Consider the following 27487-nt stretch of genomic DNA (forward strand, 5'->3'; position numbering starts at 1 on the left):
GGAACAAAAAAAAAAAAAAAAAAAAAAAACAAAAAAAACCTAACTGGGGGGGGATCTCTGAGATATCTGCTGAACAGCCAGACTATTGGAAAGGTTGTATCCACTTCTGCTGACTCTGGGGCTTCTGCTTACAGACAAACAGCTTTTACTGTCCCTCACCCGCTTTGAGCTTCACTTATGGTCCAGGGTGGTCAGTGTTTTAAAAGCATAGGTTTGTAAGTGGGTAAGAGCATTGCTTTCTTTACCTGTTTTACTAGGATCTAATGTCTTCATTGCATATTGAAGGGAGGCATCACAGTGCTGTTTGAAAAAAGTGTGAGAATGGAAACACAAGAATGTTAAGAATGTACTTCTATTTCTAAATTTTAACCTTACCAGTCACTTTGTTTATACATCACTCTTTCAAATCTGTTATTCCTGCATTTCTGCCAATGTAATTCTCTTCCAGATAGACAAGTTAGATTCCCCCCGACCCTTGTTTTCCCCTGTTTTATTGAGATATGATTGACATATAACATTGTATTGGTTTTAGCTGTATTTTTTCATATTCTTATTTCCCCTCTGCTTCCTTTAGCGTGTATGGAGGAGTAATAAGAGAGATGAGCAAAGGAGGAAAAAAGCAAAACTGGGAGACCAAGAGAAAGGTTAGAGGGGCTAAAAGAGAAAAAGAAGATGAAAGTATATGCTGAGTTCGTGTTCAGATGAACATACTGATGAGTAAAGTGTGTTCATGAACATACTTAGAAGGGAAGCTTTTAAGCTAGGCTGAGACACAGTAACTAGAATGTAAACAGAAAAATATTATTTCAGGTCTTTCGGTGGAGTTCTTTATTGATTTCTTAAATGATAAAAAGTTTTTCACCTTTGTGCACTTTCTAAATTGCTCAAGTGGACCTAAAACAAAATAGGCTATTTATACCTCCTATTCTTTAGGTTAAGATGGAGATTTCATGTCTGAACTGTTCTATTCCATAGAATGTAACGCACTCTGGAAGGCTCAAAGGACACAAGATGCACATAAGTCGTCAAAATAGCTGGCTGGGAGACATTCTGGACTGGCAGGATATCGCTTCCTTTGTCCATGAGAACATTGAGACATTTCTTTCGGTAAGAAATAGTATTTATAGTTAAACTGGACTTAGAAACAAAAACAGAAACTCTAATTCCCAGTTTTCTTCACACACTGAAAGGCCTTTCGGTACCCTGTTTTTAATGCCATGACATTTACAGTTTGGAGAGTTTGAAATGCACTAGAAAGATGTCCAAAAGCCTTAGGCCTCAGGTGTAACTCCCTGATGCCTCCTCTGTGGTTGAAGAATAACCAAGAGATGCTGACTCAGGTAGCACACGTAATGCTGTGGCTCTCAGATTCTGAGATGGTATCCTTGTCCCCTAGGCTGACCAGAATGTCCCCAGTTGGACCACTAGAGAGGGAGCCAGCTTTGGTGGGTGAAGCCCTTTGGCAGATGGAAATATGGTTCCAGTCACATTAGAGAGACTGGATGTTTAAAGGCTTCGCTTATTATCATCCCACCTGTCCTTCCCTCATGCACCACCCACCTCTGCCTTGTTTACCAAAGGATCAAAGGCAGCAAGGAACAGCTTGCCGTGTTGCCAAGTTTCAGCGACTATTCTTCATTCCATAGCATACTTTGAGAGGTATCTTGGTCTGTGGCTTTTCACAGAGATGAGAAGACTTCTCTTGTGAATAAACTTGTAACTCTCATCATGTTAATGAAAGTGGAGGTTTGCTGTGCTAGATATTTTTAACATTTAATTTTTATCAAAATAATAGATGACCGTAGCTTAAAGGTCAAAAATATTTTAAGGTTTTTAATAAAAAAATAGCAGTGCCCCTGCTCTGTGCTTCCCCACTTCAGTCTCATTCTCCAAAAAGAGCTCTCAATTCTTTTAGCTTTCTCTGTGTATTTACCTCTAAATTTCTTAAATAATGTTTATGCTGCTCTTTCTTGGTTTTACAATATTATCTTTTGGCTTCCTAACATGGAAGATGAAGATACAAGTCCCTCAGTGCTTCCTTACAGCTCCCTTGGGGTTTTCTTGCGACTCCTTTGGTCCCTTCACCAAGTCCCTTCACCCACATTTTCCCTTTCTCCCAATCGCCTAATGTAGCTACAACAGTTTGAAATTACATCTAGAAATTCATGTCCTTCAATTCTAAGAATGTTGTTTTTGATAATCCCTTCCCTCTGTTTTCTGTAGTCCAGTGGCTCTCAGATTTTGGTGTGAGGACTCCAAAGAGCTTTTGCTGATTTGGGTTCTATTGATACTTATTGTATTAGCAGTTAAAACTGAGAGCTTTAGGGCTTCCCTGGTGGCACAGTGGTTGAGAGTCCGCCTGCCAATGCAGGGGACATGGGTTCGTGCCCCGGTCCGGGAAGATACCACATGCCGCAGGGCGGCTGGGCCCGTGAACCATGGCTGCTGAGCCTGCGCATCCGGAGCCTGTGCTCCGCAACGGGAGAGGCCACAACAGTGAGAGGCCCGCGTACCGCAAAAAAAAAAAAAAACAAACAACAACCAAAAAAAACCTGAGAACTTTAAAAATATTTATCAATTCACTAAAAAGTAACGTTACTTGTTGACATGAAGAACATGCTTGTTATGTCTGCAAATAACCATTTTCCAAAACAAAAAAAATGATTTAGTGTGAAGAGTGGCTTTCTTTACATTTTTGCAAACCTGTTTAATTTTGCAAACCTCATATTTGTTTCTGCATTCAGTCTGTTGGAATATGTTGTTTTGGTTGAAGTATATGAGGAAATCTATCCTCACACAGATATGTAGCTGGAAAAGAGGGTAGTCTTTTAATAACCTTTTCAGATCATCGTGACTATTCTTTGATACAACACCAAAACTCAACAAATGGTATTTCTTAAAGGTTAGTTGCAGTGTAGAATTTGAAACCGTATCAGTGAACTTTTTCTACTCTCTTATATTAAAGTCCCTTGATCTGTCTTGGCTAGGAATGGATCATCTACCCTTACATGATTTTGTAATGTGCACTGGTCATTTGGAATATTGGTTCACTAATATCTAATTCTAAATATTGACACGTTTTGTTTTACAGTATTAAAAAAAGTTACATTCTTTAATATCACCACCTATCTCATCAGAACAAATTTTTAGAAACTGTCAAGGTCAGCCCTTGATTGAATTTTTTGGTTTTATAATACCCAGCATCTCTTTCTTCTTTTCTGAACCTTCCTTCTTAATCCCTTTGAGTACATAGAAAAGTTACTGGATTGTTAGTGACTACCAGTCTACAATTAATGTATTCAGTTAATTTCTTAAGAATTACCACAGAGTATTTCCTCTCAGTATGACCCAGAAAGTATTTAAAAAAATTTTTTGATAAAAATTCCAAAGTGACTGAATTCCCCAAAAGAATGTTTGTAAAAATCACAAGTAAGGGTATTGTTGGTTTGTTTCTTAGAATCAGTGGCAGTATTCATTCATTCTTTATCCCATAAGGTCAAACAGTCAATCATGCATATTTTTGTAGGCATCATGAAGCATTTTCAAGATTTTATGTAAGGAGCTATTGTAAATGAAACTAGCCTGCCGAAGTCCTCTTATGAAGGCTGAGCTGAGGTTTGCAAGAAATGCTGAGGACAACAAAATATGCCTTTATAAGTGGTACATTTGAGGTAGGAAAGGAATGCATAGGCCTTTCATGGAAGAGATGGTATAACTTGAGCATATGACAAAAAACAGAACTTCTCTTCTGGAAAGGGCAGCAAAATAAAACCAGCCATTAGGAGTTCTGGTCCTAGCTCTAGTTCCGCTTATTAGCTTCATGCCCTTGGGCAAGTTTTTAAAAATCTGTGAGCTTCGGTTTGTATATCTGTAAAATAAGGATGATATCATCTACATTGCTTCCCTCGCTGCATTGCTGTGAGGTTTATGCGAGCATTTTGAAAACTATAATGGAAGGTGTTTTTCTGATCATCTTGCTTCCTTTTCATTAAGAGGAAGGATAGTCCTCTTGGGGAGAATAATAGAACAGACATTATCATATGGGACTTTAAGTTCATGAAGAGATAGGAAATATCTATAACACACCTACGTGAAAACACGTGGGTGTGTTATAGATATTATACATCTTCTTTCAGTAATATTTAACCTGTATTAACATCTGGTTCTAGTGAATTTGCAGGTGATGGATCAGATGAACTCAGTAGGTCTTGATATAGGGTCATTATCTATCTGAGGAAAGGTTTTTAGCTGCAGAGCTCTGACCTCATCTGTTCATTTCTTTTATTGTGGCTTTAGTGAAGTCATTGAAGTGATGCTTTTGTGTTTGTTGTTGGTTCTAAGTTGAAGATGGCAAGTCGGTGGGGGAGGTATAGCTAATCAGACTAATGTTAGAATTTCTTGGCCTGTGCTTGTGGTCCTACAAGCTACATACAACTACAGGTTGCATTCTGGCCTATTCTTCTGTAGGTATTTTTTCTATGCCTGCCATTTTCATAGTTATAATCATGCTATAAATAAGCTTTTTTGTCCTGTTCTTTATTTTATTTTATTTTTGCGGTACTCGGGCCTCTCACTGTTGTGGCCTCTCCCGTTGCGGGGCACAGGTTCCGGACGCGCAGGCTCAGCGGCCATGGCTCATGGGCCTAGCCGCTCCGCGGCATGTGGGATCTTCCTGGACCGGGACATGAACCTGTGTCCCCCGCATCGGCAGGCTGACTCCCAACCACTGCGCCACCAGGGAAGCCCTGTCCTGTTCTTTAAACTTAGCATTGTATCATAAAATATTGTTCTGTGTTATAATAGAGATGTTTTAATGGCTGCCTGTTATTATTTGTAGTACATTCACCATAATTTACTTAACCATTTTCCTTACTAATCAACATTCAAATGTTTTCAGATAAAATAATACCCAGTTCTTGTTGTTTCAGGTTATGGTGCTAAAACACTCCATTAAGAGCACACTAGATAGCTGTAGAAACTTCTTTCCTGAGGATTAGTTCTAATATTTAGCCTTCCCTCCTCGCCAGATCTTAGAGTCCCTGTGGATCGTTATGAGCCGGAATGTGAGCCTGCTCTTCACCACTGTCACCACGCTCCTGGCCATCCTCTTCTACAGCGGGACTGCCCTCCTCAACTTTGTTCTGTCTCTGGTATGTACACACAGATGAGTACGTGTCACACTCCTTCTGCAGTAAAACATATTCTTGGTTCCATTTATGTTTCCTTCCTGTAGTTTCCAAGTGTGATATTTTAGGAGGTACTGTCCTTTGTTTTGCAGATAATTTTCCTGACCACACTATTTTATCTGTTAAGTTCCAGTGATGAGTACTACAAGCCAGTGAAGTGGGTGATAAGCCTGACACCACTATCTCAGCCAGGTCCTTCTTCTAATATTATTGGCCAGTCTGTGGAAGAAGCTATCAGGTAGGGAAAAGATTTATGCTGTTCTTCCTTCCTTCAGAAACTGCTCTCCATGAGAGGCCCATGTTTCTGTCTTGAGCCTTCCTGGTAACATTCAGTGCTAAGCTAGTGAGGGACGCTGGTATTTTCAATTTTTTTTTTTTTTTTTTTTTTTGCGGTACGCGGGCCTCTCACCGTTGTGGCCTCTCCCGTTGAGGAGCACAGGTTTCCGACGCGCAGGCCCAGCGGCCATGGCTCAATGGCCCAGCCGCTCCGCGGCACGTGGGATCTTCCCGGACCGGGGCACGAACCCGTGTCCCCTGCATCGGCAGGCGGACTCTCAGCCACTGCGCCGCCAGGGAAGCCCCTGGTATTTTCAAATTTTTAACATCTCCTTTGAGAGGATAATGTAAAACAGTTTCAATATCTTACTCTCAAGCCTGTGATGTACAAAGGTCTAATAGCCTGTCCCCGGGCCCTTGCTGCAGCTCCTAATCGTCACATCATTTGCTCGGGAGAAGCCCTTCCTGCACCACGCATACACCTCAGCTTCTCTCAGAGCCCCCTCGTATTCTCAGGAACTCTAGCGTTGCCTGGGGAGGAGAGTAGGTGGCCTTCCTGCTGCTTCCTCTGGCGCTCTGCAGCCAGGCTGCGCTCTCTGCAGAGGGCAGTTTCGATACCGGAAATGCAAAACTTGGGGTTATTTCCAAGTCACGCGCTCTGTATCGCAGGTTCCAGCCAGAAATTTCCACCATGTCTTCTGGGGTCTAAGTATTGCAGGCTTGATTTCTGAATGAGATGATTCTTCAGCTTTTATTCTTCGTATCCTCTTTCCAAGTCACTGATGCCTTTTTCTTTTTCCTCTTCATCATGTCAGGTAGGGAGAGGCCTTTGCAGCCTTGTCTCAGCTCCTTCCCCAAACTTTGTTCCTCATTTGCTCTAACTCATTAATGAGACTCTGCTTCATTTTGACTTCTTATGAATAGCTACTCAAACGAAATCCTCATGTTGTCCGTTAGAGCTCCTTTTTCTAATGAGCTGTTAGGCGGTCTAAAGCTTCTCTTGAATGGTGAATCTTTGGCTGGCATTTCTGTTCCCACCTACTTTTAAGGAAATGGTAATTTCTTGAAACTAGTCTGCCACAGAAATCCTGATTTGACCTGATAATTCTGTCTGACTGATTTTGGCTTATTTTTTCACTGTGTTCATGTAACAGCTGGTGATCTTTGGAAAACCACTTTGATCTTTGGAAAACCCTTGGTTACGTTCAAATAGCATGCATGCACCTAAAATATATTTTCTCTGGAAACTCTGCTAGGTTTTCTGTTTTTCCTCCTACTTTATTGGACAGTAGGTGGGATTAAAACCAAAAAAGCTCTTATCCCCTTTGGTGCTCCCAGGTATCCACATGGAGCCATCCATGTAAATATTCTGAGTTTGGGAGTATATCGTCTACTGTAACAGCTTTCAGGGTGAAGTTGTCTTCAGGAAAGATGCTTGCTGGCTTTAGCATCCCTTCTAAGCCTATTTGACCATTGGTTATCATCTTTATTAATCTATCAACAGATTAACTTTAGTGTACCTAAGTGACATCTGTCTCAAAAAAGTTTATGCAAATACTTTACCAAAAAGGAAAAATAACTTTCTAGGGCTTCCCTGGTGGCGCAGTGCTTGAGAGTCCGCCTGCCGATGCAGGAGACGCGGGTTCGTGCCCCGTTTCGGGAAGATCCCACATGCCGCGGAGCGGCTGGGCCCGTGAGCCATGGCCACCGAGCCTGCGCGTCCGGAGCCTGTGCTCCACAAATGGGAGAGGCCACAACAGTGAGAGGCCCGCATAACGCAAGAAAAAAAAAAAAAATAATAACTTTCTATCTTCCCAATAGGATAAAGCTATGGAATCAGCCATATCAAAGACTGCCATAATCCTCTAGTCAGTGTGACTTAAGCCGAGTCTTACAGAAAAGTATCTTGTCCATAAAGAACTTCAAGAAAGATACTTCTTTTTCCTGAAGTAACCTTTACTAGCACAGCTGGCCATACTCTAAATGTCTGTCATTGCGTCATTTTTCTTTTCATACCAAATATGCCACCTCCTTTGTTTTAAAGATTATTCTTTAATGTCATGGTTCCTTGGAACTGGTAAGCAGAGCTGTGATTTGTACCTAAGTCCAGCTGATTGAGATCACACATTCTTCTGGTATACCATGATGCCTTCTTCCAGGAGATGGTTGGAACAGAAGATGATGAATTAAATTCATGGTACTGTTAAGACTATTCACATGGACACATGAGGCTGGCAGCTAAAAATTTAGTTATTTGCAGAGAAAGACAAATATCACATGATATCGCTTATACGTGGAATCTAAAAAAAAGGATACAAATGAACTTATTTACAAAACAAATAGAAAACAAACTTATGGTTACCAAGGCCAGGGGGAGGGTTAAATTAGGAGCTTGGGGTTAATAAAATACACACACTACTGTATATAAAATAGATAACAAGGGCCTACTGTATAGCACAGGGAACTATACTCAATATCTTGTAATAACCTATAATGGAAAAGAATGTAAAAAGGAATATATATATTCATATATATATGTATAACTGAATCTTTGTATAACTTTGTTATATATGTATAACTGTACACTTTACTGTACACCTGAAACTAACAGAACATTGTAAGTCAGCTATATTTCAATAAAAATTAAAAAAAATTAGGTCTTTGGTTCAGGAAGGAATTTGAGGTTAGAGAGCATACAGTCATCTACATAGATATGAGGAAATGTATGTCTTTTCACAGGTTAGATTTGCTTTATCGTCTTGGGATTGTACACACTAATTATGTACTGTAAGAATAGCCCATGTCTTGGTTCTAATGTATACTTGTACAAAAACCATTCATTTTGTTATCTTATTTTTTTTAAATTTGTTTTTAACTTTTTATTTTGTATTGGAGTATAGCCGATTAACAATGCTGTGATAGTTTCAGGTGCAGAGCAAAGATTAATGTTTTTTTATTGTGGTAAAAGTTACATAGAGGACTTATTTTTAATACAGAAAAAAAATTAACAACCAACACTACAATCCTAATTGTTCTCAAAATTGATAGATTTCTGTGAGTCTGAAAAATATGGTACAGACGAGATAACTTGTTATATAGGCTGGGCCATTTTTCTAACCACAGCTATATCAAGTTATATAAATTATAGATTGTCATTCAGGTTGATTTTTAGCAGCCTGAGTGCTTTTTATTTCGTTACTGGGGCAAATTCAAGGCTTAGAATATACAGTCATACATAGATACCTCTGAAGAGCTTTCTCATGTATGTAAGATAACAATGAGTTCTAGTTCTACAAGCTCCTGTCAGTTTTTTCATTCTTAAGGATTATGTTCAAGATGGAATATGTTTCTTCGTGGAGAAAGATTTTAAGAGGGAAAATATTATACAAACGATCATGAAAATATTATCATAATGCCCCGAGACTGAAGTTCAGTGTGTAAATTATCAGTGATGTCGGGTTTTATAAGCATCAGTCATTAGTTGTCATCAGTGTTGCAGTTAAGTGAATTATTAAACTCATTTTATATGATCCATTAATAAGTTAAAAGTGGAATTGAAATTGGGAGTTAACTGCATGTCCAGACAGTGAAGGTGTCTTTGTTCTTCAAGCTTTGCCTTCTGAAATATGTGGCTACTAGATAATCACTGTCTCATTGAATTTCTGAACCTTAGTTATTTTTCTCCATTCTGAATGAGTATTCTTCTAAACCGAATACATTTGTGATTGGGTTTTCATTTCATGAATTTTTGAGTTAGTGGCATGCATCCGTTACCCCTGAACCATTTTCCTCCCCTTAGAGCATGTTGTGTCCTGAATGTTTGCATCACACCCTTCTTCCCCGATGCTCCATTCTGCTTGCTCTGGTGGAGATATTGCACATTACTAAGTTGCATGTTGTCACGGCCTCAGTGCAATTTAGTGTGTGTGATATTTTCACATGAGTGCATGCACACGGGTAGGGCTCTTGCTTGTGGGATTACCGCTTTTCAGGGCTGGTGGGTGGGAGTTCTAGTGATGAATTTGATGGGAGAATGTATGTACTGTGAGATTTTCGGTGAACATGCTTCCCACCTCTACCCTCCAGTTTTGCAGAATTAAAAGTATTTGGGTTAAAAAAAAAAATCAGCGTCGATCATTTAGTAAATCAGTATTTCCAGTTTTTACTGGAAATATTAAATATTCATTAGAAAGAAATTCTTGTGGATTTAAGGTTATAAACATTATTTGTTTAAATTAAAATGTATAAGGAAGAGTTTAAAGCTGTAAGAAAATATATTTTCATTTATTTGAAGAGATCTCCTAACGCTGAAATAGAGAGGCAGAATCTCTTATGCATGCTCGGGAAAATTAAAATTAGTAGAGTTCTTAATAATAACCAAGTCAGTAAATATAATGCCTTTTTAACCTACTTGATTAAAGATCAGTTTAATAAGCTTAAACCTTTGCTTCAAGTTTCCAAGGGAAATGACTTTTAAAAACTTTGTCTTGTATTTAGTTTCTCTTTGTGGTGCTTTAAAAATTGCTAAGTTCATTTTAATAAGGCTCATAATAGAACTAGTGTTGAGATACAAATGTTTGCTATTTGCGTATGTAATTGAAACAACCTCTTGTTGATTTTAATTAACACTAAAGTAAGTATCCATGATTGGTAGGCGCTGTCAAAGACACAAAACAATGTGTTAATTATATAAAAATATTGAATTAGTATTTACTGCTGCCAAGGACTCCACACGATTTAATGTGATGCCACCGTCGTACGCCTGTGTGTGTGATTCACAGTTATTTCCAGTGGGGATGGAAGGCGTCTGTGGGAGCAGCTCTCCCTGAGCCCCTCACCAGCGTGCTAGGTCTGCGTGCACAGCGTGACCATTCCCCTCTGGAATGGAAATCCAGTGTCAACCAAGTTTCTGTACCTTTTACTGTGGAGCTGGGTCTCTGGGGTGGCTAGTGAATCAGGAAAGGGAGGGGGTTGTAATGAAGGGATCCCTGATTGGTCATTTTATACACGGGGTCTCTGAGCATGCCTGCCCTCTCCACTAGCTCACCTTCTACTTGAGGTGCAGTGTGTGGCAGTGAGGGTAGACTACTGTTGTTCCCTGGGGAATGATAGTCTAATAGTCTTCCTGTCTGACCTTTAGAAAGAAAAGAGGGCAGACCCAGTGTAAGGAAAGGTCAGGAGGAGGCAGAATTTGATTGTGGACTCTTTACTCTCCTTTTCTATCTTTTCCCTTAGACTGTGCTTCCTACTTGTTTGTGGTCTAGGGCTCTGTGTACCCTGAGGGCACAGAGCTTCTTGACTGTGGTTTTTCATTCTCCCCACCCATGTCCTAGCTTCAAGTCTCACTCCATTAAAAGCAGGTCATCTGATGAAATCCTGAGTTGGCTGGCTAGTTCTCTCTCACTCAGTTTGGAAAAGTAACACAGATACTCTTTCGGTCAGAAATGAGAGGGGGCTGAGAGCAGAAGTAAAAAACTTGTGAAAATAACAGTTTCATCTCAGAGTTTATAAAGGATAAAGACAGAGCGCTGGTTAAGAATTAAAATTCTAACCAATCATTTGAAGTCAATTTAGGTCTCTGGTACAGAGGAGTTAGATATGTAGTTGTGTAAACGAGGCAGGGACACACAAACCTTTATGTGTCATAATTATACAAGTATAATTACACTTAGACAAAAAGCTGATTGTGTATGAACTTGGAACTTTTATTCACGGAGAGGTATGCTTAGATGAGGCCTAACTGGGTGGGATGCGCTATGGCCTGCCTTCCAGTAGAGGGGACCCCTGCCTTGTAACAGTCTCCTTATGGCACGGGGCAGGGGAACATCTATGGGACTGTCTGACAGTGGAAGGTCTCTGAGTGAGGATGTGGCCTTGTTAGAAAGGGGGAGCCTCCAGCTCAGGGGTTGGTGTCAGTCTCATCCGTTGAGCTAAATCAGGCCTGCTGAGCCAGATTAACTGAGCTACCGAAAGAGGGGAGGAAAAGAGCCCCCTGAGTCTTCTGAATTTGATTCTCTCCAACTGCTGAGTGCTGGGAAAGCCTGGAGATGTAGTTAGAGAACAACTGTCAGTCTTTAAAGAGTCACTGAAAAGAGGTGTCTTAGAAGGTGGAGCACACACAGATGTTCCTCTACTCAAAAGAAAAGATTGGGACTTCCCTGGTAGTCCAGTGGTAAAGAATCCGCCTTCCAGTGCAGGGGACTTGGGTTCAATCCCTGGTCAGGGAACTAAGATCCCACATGCTGCGGGGCAGCTAAGCTCATGCGCCACAACTAGTAAGCTCACATGCCTCAACGAGAGAGCCTGCGTGCCACAAGCTACAGAGCTCACATGCCCTGGAGCCTGTGTGCCACAACTAGAGAGAGAAAATCCCACACACCACAACTAGAGAGATGCCCGTGCGCCGCAACGAAAGATTGCACGTGCCTCAGCCAAGATCCCGTGTTCCACAACTAAGACCCGACGCAGCCAAATAAATAAATTAAATAAATAAATATTAAAAAAAAAGATTGAGGTGGATAGTGGAGGAAGACTGTATGCTACATACATATGAGACTGGTGAACTTGATACCTGATAACAGTAGCTCCGATAATAGCCACTGTTATTGAGCACCAAGTGTGTGTCAGGTAAGTTACTTGGGACTCCAGATGCATTGTCATTTAGCTTTTCATGAGCTGAATTGTTCTTTCTGCCAGCATACACCCACGTAATACCATAATTATGAAGTTTAAGCCTTACACCTTGAGGAGATGTGGTGTGATGTAGCAGGCAGTAACTTCTGGCTGGGTGTCCATAGACTATAGGTTTTCTCTGAATGGAGAGATAAAAACAATTGCTAATGTTTCTTAAAATGTTAAACAGATACCATATTACCCAGCATCTTCACTCTAAGGCATTTACTGAAAAGCAGTGAAAGCATATGACCAAAACTTGTGCTTAAGTGTTCATAGCAGCATTATTCACAATAGCCCCAAACTGGAAATAGCCCAAATGCCCATCAGCTGGTGAATGGATAAACAGATTGTGGTATATCCAGATAATGGAATACTACTCAGCAATTTAAAAGGAACAAACTACTGTGTGGCTGAACCTCAAAAGCATTGTACTAGGTTAAAGAAACCAAACAAAAAGCTGTGTAATGACAGTGGGAATGTACGTGACACTACTGAACTGTACACTTAAAAATGGTTAAGTAGTAAGTTTCATGTTATGTATATTTTACCACATTTTTTTTCAAAAGGTACTTAATGTATGATTCTGTTAGTACAAAATTCTAGAAAAGGCAAAACTGTAGTGACAAAGCATATCTAGTGGCTGTCAGAGACCAGGGCTCAGGGAGGGATTCACTGTAACAGGGCATGAGGAAACTTTTTGGGAATGATGCTAACGTTCTATATTTTGATTCTGGTGGTAGTTATGCAACTGTATACATTTGTCAAAATTCACGGAATCATATGCTTAAAGTTGGTGAGTTTTATTGTTGGTAAATTATAGTTCAATAAAACTTATGTAGAAGAAAGAGAGGAGAAAAAATGGCTAGGAATTTGAAGGAGTTAAAAAATTCTCTTAGTAAATTATGAGAAGATTTTTCTCTGCTTTCTAAAAAACTGTGTGCCAGATCATACGGTAGGGGAAATATATTGTCTTTACTTCCCTCATTGGGATACATGAAAATGTTTAGTTACTGCGAACAATAGATAGTGCATTCAGGGTCTACAAAATTACTTAAAAGTTGCCTTAGTGAGAATATTACCAACAGTCAATATTCCCAGAGCTAGAGGAGACTGTTTTCCTACGAGTGGTCCTTTTTGGATTGAGCTTTGCTTACTTGCCACCTAGAGGGGTGATTCATTTGTGGTATTCCATTGCACTTTTTTTTTTTTTTTTTTAGAATCAGTTAAGATTTATTGAATTCTTACTATGTCCAAGGTTTATGATAAATATTTTACTTTTTTAACATCTTTATTGGAGTATAATTGCTTTACGATGGTGTGTTAGTTTCTGCTTTATAACAAAGTGAACCAGTTATACATATACATATGTTCCCATATCTCTTCCCTCTTGGCGTCTCCCTCCCTCCCACCCTCCCTATCCCACCCCTCTAGGTGGTCACAAACCACCTAGCTGATCTCCCTGTGCTATGCGGCTGCTTCCCACTAGCTATCTATTTTACGTTTGGTAGTGTATATATGTCCATGCCACTCTCTCACTTTGTCACAGCTTACCCTTCCCCCTCTCCATATCCTCAAGTCCATGCTCTAGTAGGTCTGTGTCTTTATTCCCATCTTAACCCTAGGTTCTTCATGACATTTGTTTTTCTCTTAGATTCCATATATATGTATTAGCATACAGTATTTGTCTTTCTCTTTCTGACTTACTTCACTCTGTATGACAGACCCTAGGTCTATCCACCTCACTACAAGTAACTCAATTTCATTTCTTTTTATGGCTGAGTAATATTCCATTGTATATATGTGCCACATCTTCTTTATCCATTCATCTGTTGATGGACACTTAGGTTGCTTCCATGTCCTGGCTATTGTAAATAGAGCTGCAATGAACATTGTGGTACATGACTCTTTTTGAATTATGGTTTTCTCAGGGTATATGCCCAGTAGTGGGATTGCTGGGTCATATGGTAGTTCTATTTGTAGTTTTTTAAGGAACCTCCATACTGTTCTCCATAGTGGCTATATCAATTTACATTCCCACCAACAGTGCAAGAGTGTTCCCTTTTCTCCACACCCTCTCCAGCATTTATTGTTTCTAGATTTTTTGATGATGGTCATTCTGACTGGTGTGAGATGATATCTCATTGTAGTTTTGTTTTGCATTTCTCTAATGATTAATGATGTTGAGCATTCTTTCATGTGTTTGTTGGCAATCTGTATATCTTCTTTGGAGAAATGCCTATTAAGGTCTTCTGCCCATTTTTGGATTGGGTTGTTTGTTGTTTTGCTGTTGAGCTGCATGAGCTGCTTGTAAATTTTGGAGGTTAATCCTTTGTCAGTTGCTTCATTTGCAAATATTTTCTCCCATTCTGAGGGTTGTCTTTTGGTCTTCTTTATGGTTTCCTTTGCTGTGCAAAAGCTTTGAAGTTTCATTAGGTCCCATTTGTTTATTTTTGTTTTTATTTCGATTTCTCTAGCAGGTGGGTCAAAAAGAATCTTGCTGTGATTTATGTCATAGAGTGTTCTGCCTATGTTTTCTTCTAAGAGTTTGATGGTGTCTGGCCTTACATTTCCATTGCACTTTGATGTCAACTTATTTTTGGCTTAAAATTTTTAAAACACCGTAAGTTTGATCGAAATATCACATCTGTATCTTTTCTCCCCCCTTCCCCATTGTAGTCAGATTCTGTACTTTTTTTCTTAGACTTTGTTCTCATTAATCTTTCCATGATATTTGATATTATTATTCCCTCATTCTCAAAAGCTTCCTTCTCCCTTGCTCTCTGGGAATAGTGTACTCTAGTGATTTTCTTTCTACTAGAGAAATGATTTCATTATCTCTTTGGCTGGTGTATCTTTGTCCTTAGGTCCCTTATGAGAACAGAGCTCATTGCCCCATTGTTTCTAGGCTTGCCCCTTGGGATATCTTACCCTTTCCTATGATTATTTGGTGTATCTCAAATTTCTTGTCCCAAGTTCACTATTAAGCCTTGTCTCTTATTTCCAGCTACCTCCAGGGTATTTATTTTCATCATCCTTTTTCGACTTAACACTGCCCAAACTAAACATATTCCCTTTTCTTCCATGTCCTCGCCCATTCTGGGGTTCTCCATGACTTTGAGACACTGCCATTCTTTCTCCCTCAGGTTTAAAACCTGAATCTCTCATGTTCTTTTTTTCCTCCATGTCTTCTAATCAGTTACTGTTCAGATCTTTTATATTTCCTGTGGGCTGTTTCCCTTACTTTAAGTCTTTTTGGTATCTCTTTAGCCTGTGTCCTTATTGTTAGAGAGCCTATGGCACTTTTTTCAGTGAAAGCTGCTGGTCAGTATGACAAGGTTTCACAATTTTGAGAGCCACTCTGTCACCAGATGCATGTCTCAGAACCCTATGAAATGACTGAGTCACTGGATTCCAGAGTTTGACTTACTCTCACAGTACACCTCTTGGGATGCTTTGGAAAATCTTGGCGTGTCCTTTTGTGTGTACAGTGTTACGTTGCTGCCACGGTCTCTGCTTTTTTCAATCACAAACAGCTTTTCCTTCTCTCATGAGTATGTAAGCGTGTGTCCCGTGCACCCCACAGATTCCTGGTTTTTGTAACCTTGTGATACCTTGGGATAACTTAAGATTTGCTGCCTTTGTGCTCTCTCAGAGCAGTTCCTTATTTCTGCTCCTTATACAGTACTGCCTTAATCTTCCAGCTGAAAAGCAAAAATGAAGTACCTGAGATTGCATATTTTCACTCCTATTAATCATGGAATATGTGTGTCTGTTTTTATACCTCTTGTATTTTCCTCTCTGATTTTACTTCGGAATTAATAAGATTTTTTTTTTGTAAATTCTCTCCCAATGACCTGCATTCTTTGATAGCATTTTTATAAGTTACTTTGTAGGTTGGGTTGCATGGTTTGAGATGTGTGGGAACATTTTATTAACGAGAAGAAAGACTGATGCAGTACCGGCTATAGTATTCCTCACTTGCTCTTCCCAAAGGAGAGGGCTGACCACAGCCTGGATGTCTCCAAATTTAACTACATCCTCAGAAATAAGATATTCACACTTATTTTTCTTTCTCTTTATTTTGGTGGTGAGCGATCTGCTTTAGAAGTGAAGAGTTGATGAGTTATTTCAGTGAATAGGGTATTTTAAGGTGTTTTATTTCAGTTATCTTTTCAGTAGAGAAATTTAAAGAACAGTTTAGTAAATCTGTTTCAAGTTTTCAATACAAGATTTTTATGTTTCTCTGAAATAAAATGAAAAAAGCATTCTCAGGCCATTGGAAAAATTGAAGCTATTATCAGATTTGGATAAAGTAGCCAGAAGCCTAGAAATATTGATTTTTCTGAATCACAGTATGATACTGTGTTTATTTTCTTTCCCTTTTATCTTTGGACGTTCTAGAGGGGTGTTTGATGCTTCCCTCAAAATGGCTGGCTTCTACGGATTATACACCTGGCTGACTCATACTATATTTGGCATCAATATTGTCTTCATACCATCAGGTAACAACTGTATCATAACTTCTGCTGTCCTCTATTTAAGGAACATTAAGCCATTTTACATGTACTGTCAGCTTCCTTAAATTTAAAATGCTAAATTTTGAGATCTAATCTAGTCCAGATTAGGAGCAAAAATATGATTTGGAATGTTTATTTATTGCTGTATCCCCAGTAGTTAAAACAATACCCAGCACATAGGAAGCACTGCATAAATAAGAAATACTTATTTGTTAATTGATCATACTGTTCTGGAAAGGGATGAGTGTAAAGTAAGGTCCTTTAGTTAGCAGGGTTATTTTTGGTGTTTTTATTGAAATTACACTTCATTTTTATTAGAAAGAAGCAAGGTAAAGAATATACGTTCTTATCCGAGATTTAGAAACTAATTTCTGATTTGGCTTTGGAATCAGTACAAATGTTTGACCAGTGCTCTATAGTTATATTATAGGACTGTACAGTTGTCCTTTTGTATCCCTGAGGGTATGGTTTCAGGACCCCCTGAGGATACCAAAATCTGCGGATGCTCAGGTCCTTTGGCCCTCTGTATTTGCAGGTTCCACATCTGAGGATATGGAGGGCCACCTGCATACGTATTAACTAACCATTGATTGAGAATAACAACTGTGGGACACTAAAATTTTGTTGCTTAAGAACAGATTCATGAAGTAAACACACACTTCAGAAAGATTTTCATGACCCAGTTTGAAGATCTTGGACCTCATTCAACTAGCAAATTCAGTTAAACAGGGCATATCATTCCCCTAAAATTTGAGTTTGTATTTGTTTAACTTGTTCTGGTGGAAATTTTTAAGTAGTAGGAGCTAGTGATTAGATTCTGCTGTCTTGTTATTGCTTTGCTGATGATGTTAAGTTGCTTTTTCTTCTTTTAATTTTTATTAGCTTTAGCAGCAATCCTTGGAGCAGTGCCATTTCTAGGCACATATTGGGCAGCAGTACCTGCAGTTCTAGACCTGTGGCTTACACAAGGCTTAGGATGCAAAGCCATCTTACTGTTGGTTTTTCATCTCTTGCCGACATACTTTGTAGATACTGCCATCTATTCTGATATATCAGGGTAAGTATTCCACAGAACTTCTGAAGTTGGTGATGAATCATATCCAGGAATTTCTTTGGCCTTTTTTAAGAAGATTTTTTTTTTTTCCTTTTGGGCATGGGAGAAAGGACTGGTGGTAGGATTTTCAGTGAAGTAATCTTTTGTGATCCCACTGATACAATCAATGTTTAATTTAATTAATATCATTTACAAGGTATGCTATTTTGTTATAAGTTTTATTTACAATACATGAGACTAAAAATTGTGAATAATCCTCTGGTTTAGTGACATTTAACCTAGGAAAAAAATAATACTGTACATACTTCAAAATAAAAATATTTTAAGTACGATAACAAGTTAGTAGTTATTTTCAGAACTTCTTTGCTTTCAGAGAAACACATTATTAGGTTGTAAGTTTGAGGATTTCCACGTAAAATGAAACCTCATCAAGTTTGTATCTGACAAGCAGTGCTTTCTTACTTTAGATATTATAGTATGGTTCTATGATGAATGCAGATTAAATTTAAGGCCGAAGCCAAACTTTGGCAATATAATAAATATCTGTTTTTGTAGGTTTTGATGTCTCTTAGAAATTGCATTCAGTAAATCAAGCTGATTCTCATTTAATCACGTATCCAGATTAACATTGCTTATTACAATCTAGGATGTGACAAATATTGAATTTTATTTAGCTACTCAAATTCAGAATATGGCCCACTGAAACTGTCATAATAGTTAATATTTTAAATTTTCTTTAAGTAAAACTCATCACAATAAGCGTAGACAGGGTCTAAGTTTACAGGAAGAGGACCCTTCGGTTAATTTGAAATTATGAAGAGACCAGTCATATACTACCTTGTTTTCTCTCTAGTAAGTTAAAATAGAAAATAAATGATATAGAACAACTAAGAAGCCCCAGAGTTCCAGAGCAACAAGAAACAAGCAACTCCATAAGCAAGCCTTAGGGGAACTTTTTTGCCTAAAACTTAAAGATAACAGGAGAACTTCATAGTGAGCTTAACTAACATTTAATAGGTGAAATTTAAACCATAAGAGTAGTTACATTATTTATAGTTAAGTGTTTTCATTTCTTTAAACTTTGCTGTAAATTTTATATCAGGGTTTTTAGCTAGAATTTAAGACTTAGATATAGTTCTGTCTTAATAATACAGTAACACCTTATTTAACCAACATCATTAGGAAATGAAAAATTTTACATAACTTGCTTTATTTTATTTTGTAATAAATTAAGCTTTTATTTAAAAGCTCCCACACTTTTTTTTTTGTTTTTAAGCTTTAAGCATTTTTGATAAAAATTTTCCTTAAATGTATTGTTTAGGGAAAATGCTTGCTTACATAGTGTAACATGGGATATTGCCCTAAATCCTTTTTGGAATGAAGAAGACAAGTAAATTACAAATACAATTTATTGGTTTCCTGAAGACTAGCTCACCTTAAATGTTACTGAATTGTAATACAGTACAGGGTATCCTTCCAAGGTATTTAGTTATTTTCCCTTCACTAAATTGTTCTAATCATCTGTGTTTGGAAACTAGAAACAAACAAAATATACCTTATTTCTAAGTCCCTCTTATGTCAGTGGTCATATGTTATTATCAGTGTGCTGTGCTGCTGTAATCTACAGGTATGCCTCATTTTATTGTACTTTATTGTGCTTCGCAGATATAGCTTTTTTTTTTTTTAAACAAATTGAAGGTTTGTGGCAACGCTGTGTTGAGCAAGTCTATTGATGCCATTTTTCCAACAGCATTTGCTCACTTTGTGTCTCTGTGTCATTTTGGTAATTCTTGCAATAGTTCAGACTTTTTTATTGTCATGTTTTTTGTGATGATCTGTGATCAGTGATCTTTGATGTTACTATTGTAATTGTATTGGGGTGCTATGAACTACACCCATATAAGATGGCAGACTTAATTGATAAATGTCGTATGTGTTTTGACTGCTCCATCAACCAGCCGTTCCCTTATCTTCTCCCTCTCCTTGGGTCTCCCTAGTCCCTGAGATACCGCAATATTGAAATAAGGCCAATTAATAACCTTACAGTGGCCTCTAAGTGTTCAAGTGAAAGGAAGAGTCAGACATCTCTCACTTAAATCAAAGGCCAGAAATGATTAAACTTAGTGAAGAAGGTATGTTGAAAGCTAGGCCTCTTGAGTCAGTTAGCCAAGTTGTGAATGTAAAGGACAAGTTCTTGAAGGAAGTGAAAAGTGCTATTCCAGTGAACACACACATGGTAAGAAAGCAAAACAGCCTTTTTGCTGATATGGAGAAAGTTTTGGTATTCTGGATGGAAGATCAGACCAGCCACAACATTCCCTTAAGCCAGAGCCTAATCTGGAGAAAGACCCTAACTCTTCTCAATCCTGTGAAGGCTGTGAGAGGTGAGGAAGCTGCAGAAGAAATGTTGGAAGCTAGCAGAGGTTGGTTCATAAGGTTTAAGGAAAGAAGCCGTCTCCAGAACATAAAAGTGCAGGGTGAAGCAGCAAGTGCTGATGCAGAAGCTGCAGCAAGTTATCCAGAAGGTCTAGCTAAAGAGAAATAATGAAAGTGGCTGCATTAAACAGATTTTCAATGTCGACGAAACAACTTTCTCTTGGAAAAAGATGCCACCTAGGACTTTCAACGCCTGGCTTCAAAGCTTGAAAGGACAGGCTGGCTCTATTGCTAGGGGCTAATGCAGCTGGTAACTTTAAATTGAAGCCAGTGCTCATTTACCATTCCAAAAATCCCAGGGCCCTTAAGAATTGTGCTAAATCTACTCTGCCTGTGCTCAAGAAATGAAATAACAAAACCTCGATAACAACACATCTATTTGCAACATGGTTTACTGAATATTTTAAGCCTACTCTTGAGACCTACTGGTCAGAAAAAAATGATTCCTTTCAAACTACTTTGGCTTATTTGACAATGTACCCAGTCACCCAAGACCTCTGATGGAGATATGCAATGAAGTTAATGTTGTTTTCATGCCTGTAATACAACATCCATTCTGCAGCCTGTGGTTCAAGGAGTCATTTCAACTTTCAAGTCTTATTATGTAAGACTTTACCCAGATCCTCTGACGGATCTGGGTAAAGTCAATTGAAAACCTTCTGGAAAGCATTCAGCATTCTAGATGCCATTAAGAACACTCGTGTTTCATGGGAAGAGGTCAAAATATCAACATTAACAGCAGTTTGGAAGAAGTTGATTCCAGCCCTCATGGATGATGTTGAGGGGTTCAAGACTTCAGTGGAGGAAGTAACTGCAGATGTGGAAACAGCAAGAGAACTAGATTTAGAAGTGGAGTCTGAAGATGTAACTGAATTACTGCAGTCTCGATAAAACTTTAACTTTCTTTGCTTATGGATAAGCAAAGAAAGTGGCTTCTTGTGATGAAATCTACTTCTGGTAAAGATGCTGTGAAGATCGTTGAAATGGCAACAAAGGATCTAGTGTATTACATAAACTTGGTTGAGAAAGCAGAAGCAGGGTTTGAAAGGATTAACTCCCATATTGAAAGAAGTTCTATGGTGGGTAAAATGCTCTCAAACAGCATTGCGTGCTCCAGAAAAATCATCTATGAAAGGAAGAATCAGTGGATGCAGCAAAACTTCATTGTTGTCTTGTTTTGAGAAATTGCCACAGCTGCCCCTGCCGTCAGCAACCAATCATGCTGATCAGTCAGCAGCCGTCACTATCGAGACAAGACTCGCCACTAGCAAAAAGATTAGTTTGCTGAAGTCTTACTTGATAGTTAGCATTTTTACCAATCAGGTATTTTTAAATTAACGTATGTACATTGTTTTAGACGTAATGCTATTATATACTTAAAAGACTACAGTACAGTGTGAACATAATTTTCATATATTCTGGGAAACCAGAAATTTCGTGTGACTCACTTTATTGTGAGATTTGGCTTTATTATGGTGGTCTGGAACCAAACCTGCAGTATCTCTGAGGTCTGCCTGTGTCTTATGTCATTCCAATTATGTAAGTGATACTGTGGTAAGCTGGAAGACAGTTATGACTCTCCTGTGAAATAAAAATCTTGGGCTTTTTATCAGATATTTTCCTCATGAGGCCTTTTATCACTACCTGTGTTAAAATCTGTATTTTAGGAGGTTGCTAGAAGTCTAACTTATGAATAACAGGGATGTCATTGTATTTTTATCGTCTTTATAGAAAAAGCATAATTAGTTGAACACACACTTAATTGTGCCCACTTAATTTTTCTAGATGGAGGTAAACCTAACAGGTAGATTATATAACCAGTCCTAAGCTGACATTAACCCTCCTCAGACAGCCCTGTAATGGTACCTGTTAACATTGCTGACCTCACTCCTTCAGTTGCTGGACCTATAAAAAGGCAAACGTCACACATGTAGGCCAGAAAATTTTTGCATCTTGTTATGTGCATTGAGGTAATCTGAAGAAAGCTGATAATGCAATCAAAAGGCAGGTGTGTTACAGAATGAACATTGTGTTAGAGAATGTATTTCCGACTTACTCCAAGGTTTGTGTTTGTTAAAAGTCATGAGTAATCTGTGTGCTCTTTATTCTAGAGGTGGCCATCCTTACTTGACAGGCTTGGCAGTGGCCGGTGGAGCGTACTACCTGGGCCTGGAAGGAGCAATCATTGGGCCCATACTTCTCTGCATACTTGTGGTCGCTTCCAATATCTATAGTGCCATGTTAATGAGTCCCACGAATTCAGTACCCACACCAAACCAGACCCCGTGGCCTATTCAGACTCAGCGGTGAGTTACAGCAGAATGATCATAAACTGTGTATGAAATTGAACTAACCTGTCTCATTATTTTTCACCTGCATACAGTCTGTTAGGATACAGAGTATTTCAGTTCCTCTGCTCTACTAAAGATTGAAGACACTAAGTAAATAGAAATCATTTGTGTGTAGACTTTTGGGTTTCACATATCAGGAACATTTAAAAACCGATTGGGTCAGAATTGTTAATGTCATGAAAAACCAAAAATAAATAAATTTTAAAAGACCATTTTGAGACAGTGGTATACTGGATTGAAGGAGACTTAGGAAATAGGACAACTAAATGCAGTGCATGGGCCCATGACAGGATCCTGGATTGGGGAATGGAGAGAATCTATAAAGAACATTTCTGAAGCAGTTAGAGAAATTGATTATGGACCATATATGAAATACTATATTGATGTTAAATTTCTTAGGTCTGACAGTGATACTTTGGTTATGTAGCAGAATATCCTTTAGGGATGAGATGTCAGACTGAGAGGGAGAAAGTGACTGTAGCAAAATGTTCACAACTGGTGAATCTAGATGAAGGACAGACATATGGCTGTTAATTGTACTATTTCAAAATTTCTGTAGGTTTATTTATATGCTATTAATTTATATATATTTATTTATATACTATAGTATTCCAGTGTGTGAATATACCGCAATTTATTTATTCATTGTAGTATTGATGGACATTTGGGTAGTGTCCAGTTTAGGACTGTTATGAATCAGGCTGCTATGAACTTTCTGGTACATGGCTCTTGGACTTCAGGTGAGTATATACCAGCAGAAGAATGGCAGGGACTACATCTGGTTTAACTTTAGTGGATACTTGCAAAACAGTTTTTCTATGTGGCTGTACCAGAAATTACATTTTAACAACAGAAAAGCAAGAAAGACTTTTAATGAAAAACTAAGTCTCAGAATACAGGATTTTAACTTTCCAGAGACCATACTGCATTGCCCTTTTTATTTTCAGTTGGAAAAGAATTTTTTTGTTGCATATTCTTGTGTAATTAAGGAGTCATTAACAAGTTGATTCTGAAAATGTATTCAGTGAAACTATATTTTTATTTAAAATTCTTCTAAAATGTTCTGCTTATTTCATTTTAAGTGTTGTATTTTGTGAAGAAAGACATAGTCCTTTAACCCAAAACAAGTAGAATAACGTTTCTGAGTTAGAGCTAGTTGGTCAAAGGGCCATCGTAGTTAATTCTAGGCACTTATTTGATGGCAGTGAAATATCAGTTTCCTGAAGAAGAATGAACAGAAGAGGTACTTAGAGGTTTTAACAAAGACGTCACCAGTTTGGGGGTGGTTACACTATGATATCCTTTCCTGCCTTTGCTCTTAAAGGCAGGTACTGGGTTCCTGAGAAGTCAGTGGACAGTTACTTGAAAGCAGTAGAGAGCATTTGCTGAGTGGATACCATATTCCTTGGGCTCATGAAACAAGAAGTAAAAAGAAAATTGGTTGATCAATATTTTGCTGTTATTTTAGAAAAAGACTTTTGATGATTCCAGGTTGGTAGAGCAAGAGTTAGTTTCTAAGGTGAAACAAAAGAAGCTAATATGAATCCTTCTAGAGGCAAGTGACCCCTTTCCCCTGGTCCCCTTCTGAAGGCAGAATGTTGTTAATTAAGGGGTATGGGGGTTTGAAAAAGTAATGTAAGGACCGATATAGCTGTAATCTTTTTCCTTTAAGTTATGGATGTATATAGTTTAAAAGAGTCAAAAATTTCTATAAAGCTTGTGAAAAAGAGCAGTCCTTTGCCTTCTCCCTGCCCCTTCCTTTCCTCTCTAAGAGGAACCACTTTCGACTCTATCTGATGTTTACCTCCATATCTTGAAATTGTGTTTATTTCTTGATTTTTTTCATGTATTGGCACTGTTTACTTCCCATTTGGAAAGTGAGGAATTATCTCTTTTACTAACCATCCGCCTGATATTACTCAACTGTGATATTGGTTAGATCAGTATTCAGTGTTTACATTATTATGGCCCTGTAAATTACATTCGTATTTAAGCCTTCTTGTATATTGTCTATAGTTCCTTACCTATACAACATTTTGCTTTCCTTTGTGTTATAAAGATACCGTTTTTTATTTGCTTTGTTTTCTGTGAACTTATAATTAGTCCAGTGCCAGGCTTTGCACCAGGTATTTACCTCTCCTCTCACTCAGCATGCTCAGTTGCGTCTGGTTTGCTATAAGTGTTATCCTCCTGAAGAAGTCACTCCTGGATTGTTCTGATCTGCTCCAGCAGAGTGGTACGGCTGTCACCCTGGGGATTCCCTCAGCTCTCCCCTCTGTTGGAATCCTTATTTCCCATATGATTTCCCAATATTGTTTTCTTTCTTGATTTATTCCTGCTTTTTGTTGGAGCACATCCTCCTGTAGATTTTTGGGAAAGAATGCATGGGAGGTAAATTTGGGGGACGATACATGTCTGAAAAGGCTTCTTCTAAAGTCATACTTACTCAGTAGTTTGCCTGGGTAGAGAATTCTATGTTTAAAATTTTTTCTCTTTAGAACTTTATTTCTTCATTGTTTTCTAGCTTTCACGGTTGTTAAAATTCTGAAGCCTTTCTGATTCCTGATTCTTTGTAATTGAACTGTTTGAAAACCTATGGGATCTTTTTTGTTGTTTTTAATCTATTTTGTTGTTGTTCCAATTGGCACTTGTATCAAGTGCCTTTGTGACCTTTAAAACTGGAAATTTATGTTCTGTGCTTCTGAAATTTTTCTTCAGTTATAAGATTTCCTTCTCTCCCTTTCAGAACTACTTTTATTTTGGTGCTGACCCGCATACACTGTTCATATCATTTTTTAACCTTTTCTCCGATGTTCTTCTGGTTCTGTCTTTTTGGCTCCCATTTTCTGGGTGATTTCTCCAACTTTATCTTCTAACACCTTCTTAGAGGTCTCCATTTCTGCTATCATATTTTTGGGGGGTCTGGTTTATTGAAGTATTATTTGTATAAATAAAATTTATCTTTTTTGGCATATAGGTCGGTGTTACTTTTCTATGATACATAACAAATTTTCACTAACTTAGTGGCTTAAGACAACATACATTTATATTAAAGTCCGTGAGTCAGGAGTACAGGCATAATTCAGCTGGGTCTTCTACTTAGGATCTGCCAAGGCTGTGGTCAAGGTGTAAGCTTGGGCTGGGATTTCATCTGCAGATGGGGAGCCGTCTTCCAAGCTTGCCTGTTGTTGGCAGAATTCCTTTGCTTGCAGTTGTAGAACTGAGGCTTGTAGTTTCTAGAGGCTGCCCCTTTCCATAGGCATTTCATAACATGATGCTTGCTTCTTCAAGGCCAACAGGAGAGTATTTTTCTGACTTCTGTCTCTGACTGCTAAGACCCTTTTGTAAAGGGCTCACCTGATTAGACCTAGCCCACTGAACATATTGCCATTTGGATGAAAGTCAATTGCTTAGGGACCTTGATTACATCTCTAATATCCCTTCACCTTCACCATATTAACACAACATAATCACAATAGCAGGTATCAGATATTTTTGACTACTGGCTTATGTTAAGAGTGAACTACTCAGAATCTGTGGGTTGGTTGTTATGTGTACATTATGGTATTATTATCTGTGGGTTGGTTATTATATTACCATAATATAATCTGCCAGGACCATTGTCTTGTGCAACCCTTGATGTCAGTGCTTCTTGGTTTCCCTTTGGGGCTGCGAAATTCCTCAGAGAAAGATCTTTTAATCTCCTGCCCAGAGTTTGACAGCTTGGTCTTACTGCTTTTTAAGCACACTTTAAAGCAGCCCTTCTGTGTTTAGTCCCACCTTCAACCCCACTTCCAAAGTTACTTGATATCACCAATTCCTGAGCCTTATGGGCAATTTTGCTGAATAACTCCTGGCTTAGGATTCAGCTTTTTAGGTTATGCTGAGTCATAGCAGTTGTTCATCTGCTTTCCATCTTCTAAAAATTTGTTGCTCTTAACCTCTTATGTTCTTTTTTTTCTCCTCTTTTTTCAGGTAGGTTTATGCCTTTAAAAAAACAGTTTTTACTGGCATTCTAATGGGGTTTTGAGAAGGCCTGAAGGAACTATGTGTTCAACACAGCACTTTCTAGTGGAAAGTCTAAATGACCTCTTAAATAGTAACAAACAACCACCACTGACATTTATTGGGACTCAGCATGCCAAGTTCTGTGATAAAACTTTACCTGCGTTGTCTTATTTTACTTAATCTGTCCAATGTTTTCATGTGAGGTTAGGAAAGATTGTTTTCCATATTTTATAAATGAAGAAATCAAGGCTTAGAGAGGTTAACTTGCCTCTAGTCACATAGTAATAAGCAGGTGAGCTGGTGTGTTACAACTAAAGATCTTTCTTTTCCTTAATCATCTCCCCACCCACCCCCCACAAGATAAAACATTCTCCTCTGTTTCCTTCCTCAGTAGATGTTTACCCTCTAATTATATGTGCCAGTGTGAGGTCATCCTTATGACTTTCCATCTCCTCAGTAACCGTCTATACCAAGTCCTATCAATTTTATCTCAAACCTGTCCTTTCCCCTTTTTCTCCAGTTCCACCTGCCCTGAGCCCAGCTGTTAGGTTTCTCACCTGAACTGCTGCAGGCATCTCAGTCTCCCAGCCGGTCTCTCGGTGTCCACTCTTACTATCCTCCAGTCCCTTTTCCATACTGCAGCGGATGTTTTCTTTTCAGAATGGAGGCATATCTGGTCCTGCTTACCAAAACTGGCCTCCCATTGTTCTTACAAGGAAGATCAAAATCCTTCCAAGGCCCTACATGATCTACCTGTGCCTGCTTCACGAATTCTGAAACATTTTCCCCTGTCTGAGCTGCAGCCACATTGGCTTTGTGTCAGGGCCTCAGTGACACCAGCTCCATTCAAACTCTAGGACTTCAAGCACGCTGCTTTCTCTGTCTGGACACTCTCCCCCTCCCCCATCTTTCCTTGCCTAGTTAACTCCTAATCATTCTTCAGATCGCAACTCAAGTGTCAGCTCATGGGAGCAGCTTTCCCTA

At 38.6% G+C, this 27487-nt stretch overlaps 1 protein-coding gene across 1 annotated transcript in view; it reads left to right on the plus strand.

Moving 5' to 3' along the window:
• The window catches only part of TMEM245 (transmembrane protein 245), a 102140-nt gene that overhangs the window by 68202 nt on the left and 6451 nt on the right, over positions 1–27487 (plus strand). The window contains exons 12-17 of the mRNA XM_007449811.1: positions 976–1107; positions 5028–5150; positions 5279–5424; positions 16539–16639; positions 17537–17711; positions 22256–22450. Of these exons, the coding sequence (XP_007449873.1) occupies positions 976–1107; positions 5028–5150; positions 5279–5424; positions 16539–16639; positions 17537–17711; positions 22256–22450 (872 nt within the window). The remainder of the gene's footprint in view (positions 1–975; positions 1108–5027; positions 5151–5278; positions 5425–16538; positions 16640–17536; positions 17712–22255; positions 22451–27487) is intronic.

The sequence above is a fragment of the Lipotes vexillifer genome, unplaced genomic scaffold, assembly GCF_000442215.2.
Source record: "Lipotes vexillifer unplaced genomic scaffold, Lipotes_vexillifer_v1.1 scaffold230, whole genome shotgun sequence".
NCBI lineage: Eukaryota > Metazoa > Chordata > Mammalia > Artiodactyla > Lipotidae > Lipotes > Lipotes vexillifer.